The sequence below is a fragment of the Vicugna pacos genome, chromosome 18, assembly GCF_048564905.1.
Source record: "Vicugna pacos chromosome 18, VicPac4, whole genome shotgun sequence".
Taxonomy (NCBI): domain Eukaryota; kingdom Metazoa; phylum Chordata; class Mammalia; order Artiodactyla; family Camelidae; genus Vicugna; species Vicugna pacos.
This window is the reverse complement of record NC_133004.1, coordinates 12,571,696-12,591,757: the sequence shown is the minus strand read 5'-3', so window position 1 is coordinate 12,591,757 and position 20,062 is coordinate 12,571,696. Positions and strand designations below refer to the sequence as shown.

The following is a 20,062-nucleotide window of genomic DNA, read 5'->3' as shown; positions in this document are numbered from 1 at the left end:
TTTCCTGCTCTGATACCTTCAGTGTGTCTTTTCTTTCTTCCTACCCCCTAAACATTGGCAATATCCTAAGTTCTCTCTCTGTCTCACACACATACACACACACACAGTTCCCTACTCCACACACCTTTCCCTTAGTAGTACCACTGACTATTACAACAAGACCATCTACTCCCTCTCTATGGATGGCACCCGCACGCCCATCCCCAGCTGGGTGCTGCATCCCACAAGTTGCCTCAGATTTCCTGATGGCACCTCAAAGCCACCACTTGCCAAATCAATCCCAGAAAACCTGGCCCTACTCCCTGATTTCAGTTGACAGTCTCACCATTACCCAGGACCGACGCTGAAAATCCCACTTACAGCCAAGAATTACTTCTTGTGCCGTAGCTCGATGCCTAGTTATGAGCCCATGGGGGTGTGTTGCTGGCCTTCCCCTCTCCTTTTTCTACTCTTCACAAGGTACAAGAGGGTGCCATGGGAACATCATAAATACTTCTTGAACTGAAAAGAGACACTGCAGAGTAACAAGGACTCCTCATAGCCTTCTAGTAGGAGTATAAATTGGTGCAAGCACTCTGAAGGTGATCTGACAAGATCTAGTAAAGCTGGGAAAGCTCATACCCTACAACCCTGAACTTTGCTCCTGGGTATATGCCATGGAGAAACTTTCCCTTGTATCCACAAGAAGACTTGTACAAGAATATTCATAACAGCACAGGTGCCAAGAGTGAAAACCAGAGATTACTGAAAGTCTATTATATCAGGATCGTAGCAGGAAATCACTGGCATGCTCAAACTAGGATAATTAAAGGAGTGTTTTTAAAAGGATTATTTAGGATGAGTTGAGCGCAGAAAAATCACAAAGGGCAGTTTCAGAGTTCAACACCGAAAAGCAGAACTACATCTGAAAAGAGGGAGGAAGTGATTATCCAAATCTGATATCCAGCTCAGGTTATCTTTAAAGCAGCAGTGTATTTCAGGGAAGGAACACAGCCAGCCCAAGGCAATCCCACAGGTAATAAACCGGGGAATACACACTCCAACTTTTGCTTCTCCCTTCCTCCAATCTCCAGTCTGGACTCCCCTCTGAACTTAACAGGAGGCCAGAGGGCAAGAAGCCCACAGGTGAAGCCCATGGAGTCAACCTCCTAAAGCACAGCTGGGGAGAGAATATATTTGGAGAAGCAAAGGGAAGACACTCAGATTCCAGCAACAGATTATTAAGTATATGTTAATACAATGGAATACTGCCCAACAGGAAAATGAGCAAACTAGAGCCACCTATATCAGTACAGATAAGTCTCAAAACCCTCACACTGGGCTGAAACCAAGCAGAACCCCGCTGGGCCCTCCTCTATCATAAAAAAAAAAAAAGTTTCTGCATCTCCTCCATTTCCTGTTGGTAGAAAAAGGCTGTAGTCTCTTTACTGGACCTTCCCTGAGTTCCAAAGAGCAGATTCAAGCAATTACTCATTAAGGAAGTGAGGGAAAGCAGAAACAAAGGAAAGGCAGACAAGAAACAAGTGCAGCCATGAAACAGTCCTAACTCCTCCTCAAGGGATAAACCTAACAATCGGATACAGATGTTTCAGTTGTTCTGCAGGAACTAAGACCCCCACCCAGGTGAAGAATGGTAACTGAATGTTGAGGCCCCAGACTAGTCAGAACCAGGTTGAGGATTGAGATTCCTGGAACACCACCCTGTTACCTCACAAACAATCAAAAAAAAAACCGTCATATCCTCTGCAGCCGTCACCCCAAATGTTGTCTTTAAAAACTCGTCCCTGAAAACCAAGGGGAGTTCAGGCCTTCTGAGAACGAACCTTCTCCTTGCTTGGCCCTGCAGCAAATCTTTCTCTGCTCCAAACTCTGATTTTTGTGTTTCGCCTTGCTGTGTGTCGGGTACACAATCTTGGGTTTGACAACAGAGTGAAAGAAGCATATTAAAATATTTAGAGAATGTGCCCTACAACAGATTGTATTTTCTAAAAATTCACCTGAAATATATTTCTGGCCCCACCTGCTCTTCCAGAACCTTGCCACCCACCCTATCCTACCCCCAACAGTTGTAAGGAAAAGAACAAGGCTTTAGGACAGAGAATTACAGGAGAAACCTACTTTAGAAAAGGGTCGCCAGGAAAAACCTGTTTGAGAAAGTGACAGACCTTCTTGGGGGGGGGGCAGTAATTAGGTTTATTTGCTTATTTAATGGCCGTACTGAGGATTGAACCTAGAACCTCCTGCATGCTAAACATGTACTCTGCCACTGAGCTACAGGCTGCCTTCTGAACTTTAGGTAAGACATGAAGGTGGAGAAAGAGCCAACCCCACTAGCCCAACTATTAGCTAGGTGGGCAGAGAAGTGCAAACGCCAAAGCACTAAGAGAAAGGACTTGGCCCTTTTAAACGGAGTTTAAAAAAAAAAAACGGTGAATTTAAAAAAAAATAGGAGAACTGGGCAAGGGAAAGGATGGCTGGCATGACGCAAGAAAAGTTAGCACAAGCCAGATCATGCAGGACATCTGGAGTGACTTCCCTGGGGTAATAATGAAAATTGGTGAGTTTCTGGGAGGGGATTTGACTCTACGCAGCAAAAGGCTCTAAGAGGACCAAGGAATCAGGAATAAATGTCCCTCTCAATTTATAGCTCGAGGGCTACCATTCACTCAGCACCTAGCCTGTGTCAGACACTGGGTTACAGAAATCCTTTTAATCCCCTAACCCTCCCGTAAGAAGTATTAACAAACCCACTTTTACAGCGAGCAAGATTATCTACGTCCAAAGTCCAAGCATTTAACTCCAACACGACTCTTGACTGCCTCTCCTCTCTCCTGTTCTAATAGGCACTGCTAACGTTTTGGTGGATGACTCATAGTAAATAACCAGGATCAGGGAGGATAAACTACATCGTGGTGAACGACCATAATAAAAAATAACCACATCTAACGTGACCCGAGCGCCTATCCAGCACCACATGTAACCGCGCTCGTATTATTCCCGTTTCACATATGAGGAAACTGAGGCCAAGACTTGCTGAGCAACGTGGCCAAGGCAGGGCTTGGAAACCAAGTCTAACTGCAGAGCCCACGCTACTAGTAACTGCTTTGCTACCTTACTCTAGCTTCTCTCAGGGAACTCCGGTCAAGGCCAGCGAGGCTCCATCACAGGACCGCTAGCCCTGACACCCTTCTTATCAACAGTGCCCCTAGAAGCCCTACTTGCAGGCGGTGCGGCCGCTACTGGAGTCCCCAGCCCCGGGGTGCAGCCCCTGATGGGGTCCGGCTGGAGGCGCGCATCCCAACCAAACGTTCCCCCCTGGCTGAAGGTTCCGCACCCCTGAAATCATTCCCTCCCGGGGCAAAGGGCCCGCAGTACCTGAGGAAAACGCGTCCAGGGTCCTTCCCCGGGCTCTGTGGAAAACACCCCCCGCCTCCACAGCCGACATGCCGAGCGAGTTTCTCGCCTCAGTACAGTGCGAGGGAGGGAGCAGCGGGACTCCTCACAGCCCAACCGCCGGGCGGGGCCTGCGGGGCTGGGAGGTGCGCCCTCTGCTCCGTGCGGGCGGCTGGGCGGGCGCGCAGGGCTCGGTCACTCGGGGCGCCACTAGTGCTGCCCGGGCAGGGCGGAAGCGTAAGCGGCCCCTCTGGGATCGACTAGGGCCCCTGGCGGGTGGAGGCCGCTCGTCTGGGCCCTCCTTGCAGCAGGGCCTTTGGGCTAGGGGCTGAGGGGCAGCCCTTCCCGAAGAGCAGGGTTTCCAGATTTAACAAGTGAAGAGTACAAGACGCCCATTAAATTGGAATTTCAGATAAACAATGAATGACAAGTGTGACCTATGCAGTACTGGGAGAAGATTATGCTGAAATTTTTGTTTTTATCTGAAATAACAGTTTAACTGGAGGCCTGTTGTTTTATCTGGGAACCCTGCGTCAAAGTCAAGAGGACCTGGCCCTGTCCTGTCCTTGAAGGGCAGGGGCAGGACATTCCTCCAAGCCACCAGCTGTGATCTCTGACACCTGACTCACTTAATCATAGGTCCATTTGAAACCAAGTCCCGCAAAAGCTGAACTCCCTACTGAGTTTACGATTAATCTCTCTATCTAAAATTTTATTCTCTTTCATGTCCCGCCCCTGTTTACCTCAGGACTGAAAATCATCAAAGGCATGGGGCCGGGGGAGGGGGGGTTGCTGAAATCAAGCAGGACCCTATCAGGCCTTCCCAGGTGTAAAAGCTCCTCCATGTCCCCCTTTTCTTGTTTGTAGGGAAAAAAAGGCTTTAGCCTTCTAGGCCTTCCCTAAATTCCAGAGAGCAGGCTCAAGCAATTAAAGATCAGGACAACAGAGTCACAGGATTCCTGGTACCTCCTGAAGGGATGTAGATAACAACTTGATGCATATCTTTGAGTTGTTCTGTAGAAACTACAACCCCTACAAGCTGAACACAAGCAGAGAGACGCCAGACTAGTTGGAACCAGAAGGTTGAAATTCCAGAAACTGTTACATGTTGCCTTACCACCAACCAATCAGAACGAAGTCTACTTGCTGCATCTTAAGACCCTCTCCCCTAAAAACTTTAAAAACCCTTGCCTGAGGAGGAGGGTATAGCTCGGTGTCTACCATGCCTAGCAGGCATGGGGTCCTGGGTTCAATCCCCAGTACCTCTATTTAAATAAATAAATATGTAAATAAACCTAATTATCTCCCCCTCAAAACAAAACAACAGACAAACAGACCAAAAAAACAAAAACAAAAAACCCTTGCCTGAAAGCCAATGGCGAGCTCCTTGGTGGCACCCTGCAAATAAACCCTGACTTTGCTGCAAACACTCCGTGTCAGAGTTTGGCTTTCTGTGTGCGGGCACATGAGCCCTTGCTGGGTAACACGTTACTGACATCATCGCTCACTAAGCATCAGGCACTGCCCTAAGCACTTTGCAAAGCAGCTCACCTACTCCACTGAACAGCCCTAGGAGAAGGTGCTATCATTAGCTGCATTTATCAGAAAGGGAGACGGATGCCCGGAGAGGTGAAATGGTTCGCACAAGGTGACACACGTCCAGGAAAGTAGTGAAGCAGCCACCCAGCCAAACTAGGATCTGTCCAGCAAAAAGCAACCACACTAAACTACGTCTAAATCTCCAGAATGAGGATCTGTTCCTAACTCCCCCCAGGGGTTCTTATGATCTGTCAAGTTTGGGAAATTCTCTTAACTAGTTGTCTACATCTGAGGCATTATTTTGGTGGCTCCAATGACCAAACTGTCCTCCAATCTTAGACAAGAGGCAGTAAATCATAGTGGTTAAGAATATGAGTGCCAAGGGGTGGGTCATAGCTCAGCAGCAGAGTGCATACTTAGCATGCACGAGGTCCTGGGTTCAAACCCCAGCACCTCTATTAAAAATAATAAATAATAATTAATTTTTAAAATGTTTTAAAGAATATAAATGCCTAAGAGCGCTGAAGTCAGACTGTGTGTTCCCACTTAGTGGTTGTCTGATTTTGAAAATTACTTAGTTTCTTCAGGTCTCAGTTTCCCTCTCTGTCAACCGAGAACAACAGTGGTATCGAGGAGGCCAAAGCATTGCTGGGAGGCTTGAATGGGTTGGGGCGTCAAAGTGCCTCAAACAATAGTTCTAACAGCAAGTGGTAAGCACTCTATGACTATTGGCCACTATTATTATCCCCATTATTAATCATCGTGTCCCTACTGACTGCATATGGCCTAGTCCTGCAGAAAATTCTCGGGAAATGTTCAAGGAAGGAATGAGTGAGTGAGAATCCAAAGTCCCAGTGGTGGCCTCAAGGCCCTGCAAGAGCCTACCCTTGCCAGCGTCTCACCCATGAACTTGCACACCTACACACTCTCTTCAGATCGAAACGAGGTCTCTCTCATACCTTCTGTAGCACTCTCCTCACAACCATCATAGCCCTTTGCGTGGCTGGTTATTATATGTTTACAGATATAACTGTTTGTTTAATGTCACCTTTCCCAGTTCAAATGTAAGGTCCAGGAGTGCAGTTACTTTGATTGTCTTGCTCGCAAAATCAGGTGCTTGAGTAATAGACTCAAAAACAGCTGTGGCATGGATAAATGGATGATGAATATCTTGGCAAGATAATCCTGTTTGGAACCTGGGCGTGGTTGGGGATAGCTCTCTTGGCAGTGATGGTAGTTTCAGAGTTGCATGAGTACCACTTAATGATAGTTATGGCTGCAATTACAACTTGTCCACCACTGAGACCAGCAACCTCTTAGCCTCACTGCCTCCCACATCCTCCCCTTATCACTATACAGGTTAGGGCTTCCACTGTCCTCTGGCTGTGCTGTTTTAGTCTATACACTCTTGTTTTCAGCTGTCTGCCAGGTTTAATAAAATTGAGAAATCTTTAGCCAGATTCATCAAGGAAAAAAAAAGAGAGAGGGCCCAAATAAATCCTAGAAACAATCTCCTGAGACTGAATCAGGAAGAAATAGAAAATATGAACAGACGAATTACCAGTAGTGAAATTGAATCAGTCATTTTTAAATTCCCAATAATATAAAGTCCAGGACCAGATGGCTTCACAGGTGAATTCTACCAAACATTTTGAGAAGAGTTAACACTTATCTTTCTCAAACTAATCCAAAAATTTGAAGAGGAATGAACACTTCCAAACTCATTCTATAAGGCGAACGTCAGCCTGATACCAAAACGAGACAAAGACACCATCGAGAGTGAAAGTTAGAGGCCAATGTCACTGATGAACACAGATGCCAAAATCCTCAACGAAATATTAGCAAACCAAATTCCATGGTCCATTTTAAAAAATCCTACATCGTGATCAAGTGGGATTTATCCCAGGGGTGTAAGAGAATAAGCAGGTGGTTGCCGGGTGTAGGGGGCGGAATATGTGAGGAAGATTGAGAGTTACAAACTTCCAGCTACAAAATAAATGAGTCACAGGGATGAAATGTGCAGCACGGGGAATATAGGCAATAATAGATGATAATTTTGTATGGTGACAGATGGTATCTAGATATATCTGTCGTGGTGATTATTTTGTAATGTATAGGAATAGCAGATCCCTATGTGATACACCTGGAACTAACAGAGTTTTAGGTCAATTATATATATATATATATATATATATATATTTTTAATTGAAGTATAGTCAGTTTACAATATTGTGTCAATTTCTGGTGTACAGCGTAATGTTTACATATACATATATATATTGCTTTTCAAAAATATGGAACGCTTCACGAATTTGCGTGTCATCCTTGCATAGGGGCCGTGCTAATCCTCTTCCAATTTTAGTATATGTGCTGCCGAAGGGAACACTATCTCAATTATATTTCTTTTTCTTTTTTTTTTAGCTCCATTATATTTCAATTAAAAAAAACCTCAGCATTGCCCATCCACGAGAGAGGGCTGGAGGGGAGGGAATGCGTATCAGCTAGTGACTATTATGCCCCCTTCCCCATCCTTAAAAATGGCCCCTTTTCTTCCATCCAACCCCTTCTAACAGCTAATCCGAATGTGTTATTTAGAGACCCAGAGTCCGGCAGAACAGTTCACACCAACACTCAAGGCCCTGGGCAGCTGAGCTTTTATAGTTCTTCTGTCTACTTTTTATAGATCTTCTGTCTCCTCCTTACTGTCAGGCTGTGAGCTGTCCCTTCTCACTGTTCTGGCATCTGTGTCCAGCAGGTCCTCACTTTCTCCAGCTTCTTCTCTCATTTCTCATCTGCCCACGTTTGTGAAACCAGACAACAGTGGTTGTTAGGATTATGAGCCAGGTTGGTTTATGGATTTCAGCCAGTGGGCTTGGCCTAAGGCCTCACGTAGAGAAGAGAGCTTGGGCTTCAGGGTTTTGGGGGGGAAAAGTGGGGGCAAGGTAATTAGGTTTATTTATTTATTAGCAAAGGTGCTGGGGATTGAACCCAGGACCTGGAGCCTGCTAAGCACGCACTCTACCCCTGAGCTATACCCTCCCCACTTGGGCTTTTCTTTAATGAGCGTGATCATTCCTGGTTAGACTGTGTGATAGTTAATTTTATGTGTCAATTTGGCTGCCTCCGCCTCCACCCTCTACTGGGCCCAGATGTTTCGTCAAACACTATTCTGAATGTTTCCGGGAGGATGTTTTTAGATGAGGTTTACGTTTAAATGAGTGGACTTTCAGTAAAGCAGATTGCCCTCCATAATGCATTGGGGCCTCATCCCATCAACTGAAGTTCATAATAGAACAAAAGGTGGATGAAGCAAGAGGGAATCCAGCCAGCACATGGCCTTTGGATTTGAACTGCAGCATCGGCTCTTCCTGGGCCTGCTGGCCCACCTTGCAGATTTGGGACTTGCCAGCCTCCGTGATTGTGTGAGCCAATTCCTTAAAATAAATGTTGCTCCCTATCTATGCATCCTACTGTTTCTGTTCCTTTGGAGAATTCTGACTGATACAGACTATCAGAGGTCTCTCTGGAAGCGTTAAGAGTCATGCCAGAGTTGGGCATGTAATTCAGGTTGGTATCATCATTCTGGAATGAAGGGGGTACCCTGATGCGGCACACTTGAGAGGTACGGAAACATGAAAGCACAGTGTAAGTACTAAGCAACGTGGGCCCCAGACACCCCTCACCTTTACTCAGTCCTGACCTGACTCTCTCCAGGTGGGACTCATGAATGATGGACTAGGGGATGGGATGGGACCAGGGTAAAGAGAAGTCCGTCAAGATGTCAGTTTTACACATTTGATCATTTTTTAAAAACTGAGAATAAATAACTTCGAACAGATCAAAATACCATGTGTACTTCAGACCACCCCCAAAGTGGTGAGTGTTTTTGTTTTTATTTTAAATGTATTAACTTCACCGATATTGTCACAGGATTGGTGTTGACAAGACTTTCACATTTTTTCCCCCACTTTTCAAGATGTTAGAGAAATTTCTGAAATGTTCCAGGCATACCTATGTTCCCCAATGTGGAAGTTCATGAATGTCGTTTAGACCTTTTGGACATCATTGCAACTCTCTTAGGTGAGTTGTACAGCTTCCAAATTCTTGTTTTCATTATTAGAAATAAAATATAACTACTGTCTGCAAGGCATTTCAATGCACATTCTCTCCTCTTATCCCCTAAACAAAATGAAGTTTCACTTCATGTTAAAAATGAGATCACAGAGTCTCAAGGAAGCTAAGTATCTTGCCTGGAGTCAGCCCACCATTTACCAAAAGTGGCAAAGGCAGGATTCCTCTTTCCATGCTTTTTCTGCCTCTTCTGGTCAATTTCCATGCCTATTAAATACTCTTTAGATCTGTACGAAGCCTCCTCGTTGCCTGACATTTGATTTTACGAGTTTCTTATGTCTTGACTTTGAAAACTTGTGCCCATAGGACGTAGTCATTTAGGGTCTAGGATGGTCATCATGTGACTTGAATTTAAACTTGCTTAGCCCACTTACTAGCTCTGTGCTCTTAGGCAAGTCACTTAACCTCTCTGAGCTTTGTTTTCCTCACCCCTTAAGTGGGGATAATCCCATTTACCTACAGAGGTACTGGCAAGATTCATTAACATGGAATATTTGAAGTGTGTATCGCAGCACATAATAATTGCTCAAAAAATTGCGTGTTATTACTTCAGATAAGCAATCGAGGACCTCCCAGCAGGCCAGCACACTCGGCTTCCTGTGCACTGGGGCGGAGCTCCCTGACATTCAGAACCTGGAACGGAGAATTGGACTTCCAAAACCATCCCTGACAGAGTCTCATGCTGACTGAAATCTACCCGCTTATTCTGTTCCTTCAGATTGAGCTGACCAATATACAGTCTGCTAGCTGCATGTGGCTACTTAATCAAAATTAAAATTAAGTGACAGTTTCTTAGTCACACCAAGCACATTTTAAGAGTTCAATAACCACACGGAGCTATGGTGACCAGAGTTAGGGAGAAAACCAATACAGGGTGCTCAATTAAATGTGCATTTCAGATAAAGTATGTTCTGACCTGCTTGGATGAAAAAAGTCATTTGTTGTTTATCTGAAATCAGATTTAGCTGGGCATCCATATTTTATCTGGCTGGTGGCTACCATATTGGACAGTACAGATGTGAAGCGTTCCCATCACTGCAGAAATGTCTACTGGACAGCAGTGCTTTAGAACGTCAATGAGCAACTTACAGCTAGTGAACCCATCTGTCACTTCTGTTCTTCTGTCCGATGGCACGTGATTGGCAGAATACAAACAGCCGAAGTCTCCCTAACTGCTATAATAAAGTTACAGAAAGTCTTTTGAAACAGATGATACTAATTATTCCAATACTTTTTCTTCCAGAAACTTCAGTTTCCTCACGAAGGCTTTTGTTCATCCATTTATTTTCTTTTCTATCTCCCCTACATTGCTCAGTAGCCCTTGCATAAAACCTGTCACGATTTTAGGGACTTACTCTCCAATCTTCATTTTCTTTATCTGAATAGTGAACTTGGTCTCCTGAAACATTTAAATAATTTACAGTTACTCACTCTGGGCTGTGAAAAATCCTTTTTTCCCACCCTTTCTCAAGGGGAAGAAGAGTTCTCCTTAAAACGCCAATCCTCTCAACTCAGTGGTACAGTTAGTGTACAATTTAAGCTCCTTGCAGAAATAAAAGCTCCATGAAATAGACCAAATGTCCAAAACAGGACTCGGCACAAAAGAAGCCCTCAATCGATACGTTTTGATTTGAGTCGAATTTGCTTCTCAAACTTACTAATGTTGAGAGTCTTAAGGGCAGATTTCAAATTCCGTTCAGTTTTCCCATGTGCCTTGGTATTGGATCAGTTCAAGATGAATGACGCAAGGGAATTCTACACCCTTTGATGCCTGCCTCTTGCATTATGCTTTCTTTAATTTGTAATGTGTTCATGCAAAGTAACCACAGTTGATTCCTGACCCTCTCTGGATGACGTTTCTGGCTTTGGGGGACTCAGGATCAAATTGAAAGCCATGGGTTTCGCTGGAAAACTTTGTAAACACACCTGTCCCTTCTCTGCCTTCATTTTATTTTTCCATCTTTGCCCTACTGGACACTGTTTGATTGAAAGCAAATCATGTGTTTGCTAACATCATAACAATGCTTTGCTTCCCACAAGAAGGACTGACCACATGTAGGTTTGAATCTGACAACTCTTACTGGTTTTTGTCTTCCCAAAGATCTAGCCTAGTGTTTTACTGAGCTAATGTTCTGGAGGAAGAAGGCCTGTATCCAAAGGCACTCCAACGACACAGTTCTAGGTTTTCTCTCTGACAATGTTAGTCTCAGTGAGTGGTCTTCAAGCCTGGCTCCATGTTGGAATCAATCACCCAGGGAGCTTTTCAAGTGCATCCATTCCAGACTTCACCCTGGAGCTTCTGGTTGGATATGTCTTGGGTGAGACACAAGCACTGGGCTTAAAAAAAGTCCCAGGTGATTCTGATATGCAGCTGGAGGGGGGTGAATTGCTTGTCTGGAATCTAAGATGAGGCCAACACCTGAGTCAAGTGAACAGCAAGTCAACTGTAATTATAGCTGATTGCTGCAGGGGTGATGAGAGATGTGTAGTAACATTTGCTGAGTCCCTGGGCACCGGGTTATGTGTCTTTTAATAAGGGGCCCCATTTAAGTTTCACCACAGTCTTGAAAGGTTGTACACTGGGCTGAATCGTGTCCCCCCAAATTCGTGTGCATTGGAACCCATGAATGTGATCTCATTTGGAAATAGGGTCTTTGCACGTGTAATCAAGTCTGTGTGAGGTCACGTTGGATGAGGGTGGGCTCTGAATCCAATGACTGGTATCCTTACAAGAAGAGGAGGGGACACAGAGAGACACAAGGAGAAGAAGGCCATGTGATGACAGATGCAGACATTGGAGTGATACAGCCACAAGCTAAAGAACACCAAGGGCTGCTGACAACCATCAGAAGCTGGGGATATGGCAAGGGAAGATTCCTCCCTAGAGCCTTCTGAGGGAGCATGGCTCTGCTGAAACTTTGATTTTAGACTTTAGGCTCCAGAGCTGAAAAGGGAAATTTATTCATGGACCATGTTGTGTTAAGCCACCCAGTTTGTCGTAATTTGTTATGGCAGACATAGGAACCTAACACAGATCTGTATTATTGCCACTTGACAGATGAGAAAACTGAGGCAGTGTGAAAGATACAAAGAAGTTATACATGAGCCCCACCATGAATTTACGCTAACTAGCCATATGCCCTCAGGCAAGTCTCCACAGTGTCCCCATCTTCAAAACAGAGTACTTCATAGAGTTTTAGAAAGAACTGAATGAGAAACTGTTGGAAAAACACCTTGACTTGCTCTCAAAAATGGTACCTGTTATGACTGTCATTATTATTGGCATTAACAATAGGTGAAGCTGACCAGAAGAGGAGGAATCGGAATTTACTTCTGATTTTGTACTAAAACATCACTCCGCATTGTGGCCCAATTGCCTTTGGTCAACAATGTCAACTGGAGGGAAGGGAGGAGGGCCTTGAGCTCCCCCTAGAGGTGAGCGTGGGTAACAAATGATGTGAAGAGATAAGGAGGGGAAGGCCCCGTGGGAAGAATGGCAAGTAAGGCTGAGACCAATTTGGGAAGAACCTTGAATGCTGGGCAGAGGTGCTGTCTTAAGACAATCAGACCACGATTGTGCTTGGAAGGAACTGGACATGAATTCAGAGGACAACTGAAACCTCAGCTGGCTAGGGGTAAGGTTCTGGCAGTCAGATGGAAAAGGAAAAATGAAGGACAGAGATCATAATAAACAGAGGTGGCAGGATGGATGCAGGGACTCTGAGACAGGAATCAGAGGCTTGGGTTTCTAGCCTGAGAAAACAGAAGAAAAAAATGAACCTGCTCTCAGAAACAGCTTGATTTCAAGGGAGAGCCAGTTTGGGGAGGGTAAAAAAAATAATAATAAAAAAAAGATGAGTTAGTTTTTGAGCAAGTGGAATTGGAGGGAGTTTGGAGTGAGGAAACATGGATTCTGATTGTGGCTAAGCCACATGTTAACAGTGAATCCAACACATAACCCTTTGAGGCCCCAGGCACTTGATCTTTAAAAATTGAGGGCACCGCATTCAACCAGAGTAGACAAACTGGTGGCAGATGTGGTTTGTTCATTCTACACAGGGTTTTACACTTTAACTTGCTGCCAACATTTCAAAATTGGGAGATTTTACACAAAAGCCCAGATTCCTGCCTCGAGCAGTTGGCTAACACTGATCATCAGCTGCCTCCTTTAGACGGGCCGTGGACATGTTTTCCCACAGCCTCCACCAGGCCCTATTGTCTTCTGGCACTGAGGCCAAATATCAGCTGCCAGTCGTCATCTATACCCAGGCTGCGTCACACATGTAAGGTTCCTTCCTGGCCCATCTGAGGCAACTGAGTTTGAGAACCCTGGATTAGATGCTGTCTCAAGTCCCTTTCAGTTCAGTAAGTCTAAATTTTACCTCTGTATTCAGTTGGAAATACAAGTCCAGTGAGAAGTCAGATTTAGGAATTACATGAGAGGGCACAGTCAAACCCTTGAGCTACACCATGGGTGTAAATGAAGAAAAAGGAGAGCAGAGAACCATGGGTAGAGGATGTTCACCCACGGTTAAGGATGGCCAAGGCTAAGGACAGGAGGCAGTTGAAAGATAATAAAGGAGACAGAGAAGGAGAGGTAGATGGCTAGAGACAGTGCAGGGTGACTGAGACAAAAGGAGTCTCTAGCAGGAGTAGATGTTGGAGAGATTTCAGAGAAACTAGAAACAAGCAAAACTATAGTGATGGCTAACATGGTGGCATTCTAGAACTGAGACTTTCCCTGTGATGTCATCAGTGTGATTTCTGATAAGGATAAATTTCTAGAAGTTGGATTGTTAGGCTAAAGGGTATACATGTGAAATGTTGATAGGCTTTGTCAGCACACCCTCTATTCCCACCCATAGTGTACGAGACTTCCCAATGACCCTCCATACTTACCATCTACCCACCAAGCCATGGGTAGACCAGTTCACTCTTATCAACTACATATGCACTCCTCTTTCTTTTAGATTTTTCTGTGGAAATTTTGTTTCCAGTTGCCTCCCTTGGAGGTCATATTTCCTCTGGCATAGAGATATACAACTGAGTCCCCTCATCCTGGCACAAGAACAAGAAGAACAAGGAAGTAGAAACCTGAACTGTGCTTACTTTCATGTCAACACTAACAGAATTGCCTGAAATGTGATTTCTAAAAGAAAAAAAAAGCTTAACTATAGAGAACAGTACAGAGGTTCCTTAAAAAACTAAAAGTAGAGTTATCATATGCTCCAGTAGTCCCACTCCTGGCATATATCTGAAAGAGACAAAAACTCTAATTTGAAAAGATAAAAGATACATGCATCCCAATGCGCATAGCAGCACTATTTACAATAGCCAAGACACAGAAGCATCCTAATGTTCATTGACAGATGACTGGATAAAGAACTGGATAAAAACGTTGTGGCATACACACACACACACACACACACACAGGAATACTACTCAGCCATAAAAATAAATAAAATAATGCCATTTACAGCAACATGGATGAACCTGGAGATTGTTATACTACGTGAAGTAAGTGAGAAAGAGAAGAAAATATACCATATGATATCACTTATATGTAGAATCTAAAAAACTGACACAAATTAACTTATTTTTACAAAACAGAAGCAGACTCACAGACATAGAAATCAAATTTATGGTCATGGGGGTGGCGCAGGGAAGGGGTAAGGAAGAATAAATTGGGAATTCAAGATTTGTGGATACAAGCTACTATATATAAAATAGATAAACAACAAAGTCCTACTGCATAGCATAGGGAAGTATATTCAATACCTTTAATAGTCTATAATGAAAAAGATTATGAAAATGAATATATGTATGTATATATTGAATCACTATGCTGTACACCAGAAATTAACATAGCATTGTAAATTGACTATACCTCAATTAAAAAAAAGAGAAGACATATAAACCCCAGTGTTCACAGCAACACTATTTACAACAGCCAAGACATGGAAGCAGCCTAAATGTCCACTGACAGATTAGTGAATAAAGAAGATATTGTGTCTACATTCAGTGGAATATTACTCAGCCATAAAAAAGAATGGAATTGGCAGTAACATGGATGGACCTAGAGATTATACTAAGTGAAGTAAGTCAGACAGAGGAAAAAAAATTATATGCTATCACTTATGCGTGGAATCTGAAAAATGATATAAATGAACTTTATTTACAAAACAGAATTAGACTTGCAGACATAGAAAATAAACTTATGGTTACCAAAGGGGAAAGTGGGGAGGGATAAACTAGGGATCTGGGATTAACAAATACACAGTACCATATATAAAACAGATAAACAACAAGGACCTACTGTATAGCACAGGGAACTATATTCAATCTCAGGTACAGCTGAGACTAACACAATATTACTTCAACTATACTCTTACAATCAACTATACTTCAATTAAAAAAAATTGGCTTATATGTTTGTCTCTTGCATATTGCATTCATTAACTTCTGAGATTGGTGTATATTGTGAATACAGAATGTTCTCAATAACATAAAATAAGAAGTAAGCTTACAAGATTCCAACTACAATGTTAAGCATTTAACTTACTGAATCCTCAGCCACCCTGAGAAATAGTTGTTAGCACTCCCATTTTACAGATGAGGAACTGGGGCTCAGAGAGGTTTAGTGGCTATCCAAGATGGCACAGCCCCTGTATTAGTTATCTATTGTCACATGACAAATGACCACACACTTAGCAGCTTAAAACAAAAAAAATTTATTTTTTTTCCCAGGAGTCAGGTCATAGCTTGGCTAGGAGCTCTGCTCATGGGCTCTCAGGGTCTGCAATCAAGGTGGCTGCGAGGGCTGGGTCTGAAGTCATCTGAAGACTTGGCTGGGGAAGAATCTGCTTCCAATCTTCTTACATGGTTGGCTGTTGGCAGGATTTAGTTCCTCACGGGTTGTCATCCTGAGGGCCTCGGTTCCCTCATGGGCTGTTAGCTGGAGGTTGCCCTCAGTTCCTTGGCACATGCCTTTTCCAACACGCCAGCTCACAACATGGCAGCATTCTCCATGAAAGCCAGTATGGAAGAGCATCTTCTAGCAAGGCAGAATGCACATCTTATGTGGCCTCATCTCCAGAAGTGGCATCCCATCACTTCTCTCATGTTCCACTGGTTAGAAGCAAGCCAGCGAGTCACCAGGCCACCCCACCCTCAAAGGGAGAGGGTTACATAAGGGCATAAATACCAAGAGGTGAGAATCCTTGGAGGACATTACAGACTCTACCTGCCACGACCTTTAATAGCAGAATTGGGATTTGAAGCCAGTCATTTCAAAGTCTGAAGCTCTCCTAGGTTAATCCCTATGCTCTGCTGCCTTCCCAGGCAAACTACCCTGATTACAACTCAGACAGATTAATCTGGTTATTCTAATATGGACTTCAGTATTTTTCCAAATGGATTATCCTTTTAAATTTAATCTCCCAAGTGGGAAGCTGAAATATCCATCCAGAATGGGTGAATAAACTAGCTCCATGGATTTTACTTAGGAGTAACTCTAAAAAGTGAGGCTAATGACCATAAGACTTTCGATGCTAAATCCTGACTCCTAGATATTAGATTTAGCCTTTGCATATGATTTTTTAGAACATCTGACCAATTTGGATAAGGATAAATACAAATTGGACATATGATTAGATTTAAAGCAGATAAAGCAAAGTTTCCTTGGGAGAAAGAATTTATATTATTCGTCCAATCTTTTTTCCCCCTCCTATTTGTTGTCTTGAATCTGTAACTAAATTCAGAATTGAAATGACCAGACTTAATGAACATCTTCAGGCTTAGCCACACATCTGTGTGTGATTTGGTTTGGGAGAGAACAGGAGAACTGGTTCATGGAGCGTCTCTGTGGGCAGAGCAATGTCTTCATTTATTGAAATGTTCCTAGCAACAGAAGTTGTTTTCTTTTTCGCCCCCGAATCCTCAAAGTAGAAACAGATAAAATGATGATAAGAAATCTAGAAAATTGTCGATACGTTTTAGTTTCTTTAGAGTGCAATTGTGTTGTAAGGATATCTCATTGCATTTACTAAAATAAAGTCTTTTTTTTTAATTTTAATAAGAAGGATGGATAAATGTGAATTTTTCCCCCTAGAACTAACTTATAGAACAGCAGGTAAATGCTATATTAGACTGCTTTGGGATTGCTTTGGCATTTCAATTGCATTTCCCTTGCATGATGATTTGTCTTTGGCTGTTTTAATATTACTCAACCCTGCATGCATTCAGAACTTAGCCAGCTCAATCCCTCCTGGGAAGTTGCAACAACAATAATAACATTTACTTTAAAATGTTATCGATCACTGATGGTGTTTCATACAATGCTCCTCATTTTCCATGCATTATTTCATTCTCTCTTTATAATAGGTCTAAAAAGTAGGCACTTATCCCAATTACATAGATGAAGAAAATGAGGCTTCAGGCTCAGAGAACTAAAACAACGTGCCCAAGGTCATCCAGCTAGTAATTGGTGGAGCAGGATATAAGACCATGCTCTTTAGATGAAGCTGCGCGGCCACGTCAGCGTGTGGGCACGTGCAATGAGCAAATGAGTAAATGAATGACCAATGAGCGGAGTTACAGCTGACCTTACATCTAACTGAGCAAATCATATTTTCTCAACTCTCTCACCTTCCCTTGGCAACAAGTGCAGTGTAATAAAACCTCAGGCTGAAGGTAAAGAATGTCAACTGTGAAGTCAAACAAAGCTATATTCCAATGCAGGCTTGCAGCATTTTAGCGCTGTGAACTTGACCAAGCTAGATAACCTTACTAAGCCTCAGTCTGCTCCTACAAAACAAAAACAAAAGCAAAAGCAAAAGCAAAACGGGATAATGAGCGTATCCACTTCCTATAGTTATTATGAAGGTTCTCCAAAGGTATACACAGGTGAAGTGCTTAGTGCCTAACACGATGGATAAATACTTCCTCATTGGTAGTTAACATTATTAAAACATAGAGTACACAGAGAGCTGGATTTGAGTCCTGGTTTCTGTCGCATGCTAGCTTGGTGGCTACAAGCAAGGTACTTACCCGTTTGTAAAATGGGCATCATAATGTCTCCTTTGTCAAGAGGTATTTTTTTTAAAAGACCTCGTGGCAGAGGTTCTCAAATGTCATCAAGCAGACATGTGGCAATGCCTGGAGACATTTTGGTTGTCATAACTGAGAGGGATGCTACTGGCATCTAGGAAGTAGAGGCCAGGAATGCTACGGAATATCCTATAATGCATAGGGCAGCCTCCACAGCAGAGACTTGATTACCTGGCCTCAAATATCAAAGGCCCCAAGGGTGATAAATTCTGTTGTATGTGCACTTCAGAAAGAGTTAGGACCCAGTCAATGCGAGCTACTATTATTTCCTGCCTCTTGGAGCTTCCATTTCAATCAGTGGGTTATTTCTAAGAGCCTTTTTCAGCTTTAAAATTCTCTGATTCAACCTAACGTGAAACTTATCTACATACAACTATGTATATGAGACAAATAGGACATAAACGCTGTTTCTGAGTGTTCGCATCAAGCCAGTTGAAAACAATTTTGATCTATTTTGGCAAAATGGAAAATTTATCTTTTGTTGTTATACGAAGTTTTATAGAAATCTTACTTCCGAACAACAGTTGAAAGTATAAAAACTTATAAAAGTTAGTTACCTCCTTCCCATTTTGTATTAAAAGAACAACTTTAGAGAAGAACTGTTTGTGCTATTATCCCATTCCTATTTCTAGGGTTTTTATTAAAAAAAAAAACTCAAGGTTTTTTGAGACAGGAAATGTTCACTCATTACTGATCTTTTTTTGAAAAGCTATGGTTATGAGCATGTTTGTCCACTTATGTTTTAAGAGTTAAAGTTGACATATCGGGTCATCTTTTCCCTGGAGATGAGCCTTTTTTTTTTAGTTTATATTTTTTCTTTTTATAATAGCAACACTTAATCATTGTGGGAAACTTGCAGAGTCCAAAGAAATATTAAGGAGAAGGAGGATAAGAAGAAGGAAACAGGCATAATCTTATCACCCAAATAAAACACGACTAATATTTTGGCATATTTCTTCCTCGTGTTCTTTCTCTAAGCATTTCTTCAGACATTCAAAATGATACTATACAAAGATGCTTTATCTTACTTTTCCCACTTAAGATCACAGCACAAAATTTTTCCCACATTATAAAATACTACCTAAACATTTCTAAGATTGTAGAATGTTTCATTATATTAATGGATACTTTAAAAATGTATACCCACTTCTAAAAATATTTTATTACAGAATAAATTATTCGCAGAATGTTAAAAATACAGAAATATGCAAAATAAAAATGAAAAATTAACCCCTCGCTCCTCCTCAGAATCCTTCTTCAGTTGTAACCACTTTGAACAATTCCATGGGTATTTTTCAGTATGGTGTCTGTGGCTGTGAATAGTGTTTGCCAAATATTTTCAGTTCTAGGCACATAGCATGATTGCACTTGCTGGCTATTTAATGGTTTGGTCAGACCACGTGACTAGTTCTGGCCAATGAACTGTGAGTACTTAACTGCTGCTGTCAGACCCCTGAGGGGTTTTGTCCTCTCTGCAGTGGTAACCGGCAATGTTCCAGTGAGTAGCTGCTTCATCAGCCAAGCTCCAGAGAGGAGGTGACACAGAGCAGAGCTCCCAGACAACTTGTGATGAACACACAGGGTAAGTGAGAAATGACACAGATTGTCCCGTGTAAGAGTTGTCTGTTACAGCAGTATAACCTACCCTAGCCTTACTAATAGTTACGTATGTGTACATGCACAGTCAGTTTGTGTATTTGTATATTTATACACGCACGTAAACTGACTGTAGTATACATTCTTTTGTAGCTTGTTCTTTGTTTCCTTGTGCTAAGAAATGTATTTACTATTCAAAAATTGTTCATTGAGCATCCACTATGTCTTGGTTACTTTTCTGGATATTTCATTTGTTCCCTTCTCCAATTCTGTCTGGACAGAGAAGGGAACATGG

General features: G+C 42.7%; 1 protein-coding gene and 1 pseudogene across 4 annotated transcripts in view; both read right to left on the bottom strand.

Moving 5' to 3' along the window:
* Window positions 1-20,062, bottom strand: part of CPPED1 (calcineurin like phosphoesterase domain containing 1) — a 226,309-nt gene that overhangs the window by 170,282 nt on the left and 35,965 nt on the right. For 3 of the 4 annotated variants that reach the window (XM_072942175.1, XM_072942174.1, XM_031687242.2), the window contains exon 1: window positions 3,376-3,567. The exons of the other annotated variant lie outside the window; for it this stretch is intronic. In XM_072942175.1, the coding sequence (XP_072798276.1) occupies window positions 3,376-3,445 (70 nt within the window). In that variant the 5' untranslated portion in view covers window positions 3,446-3,567. Of the gene's footprint in view, window positions 1-3,375; window positions 3,568-20,062 lie in introns of those variants that run through there. 4 annotated transcript variants of the gene reach the window in all.
* On the bottom strand, window positions 7,221-7,318 carry LOC116284155 (U6 spliceosomal RNA; annotated as a pseudogene).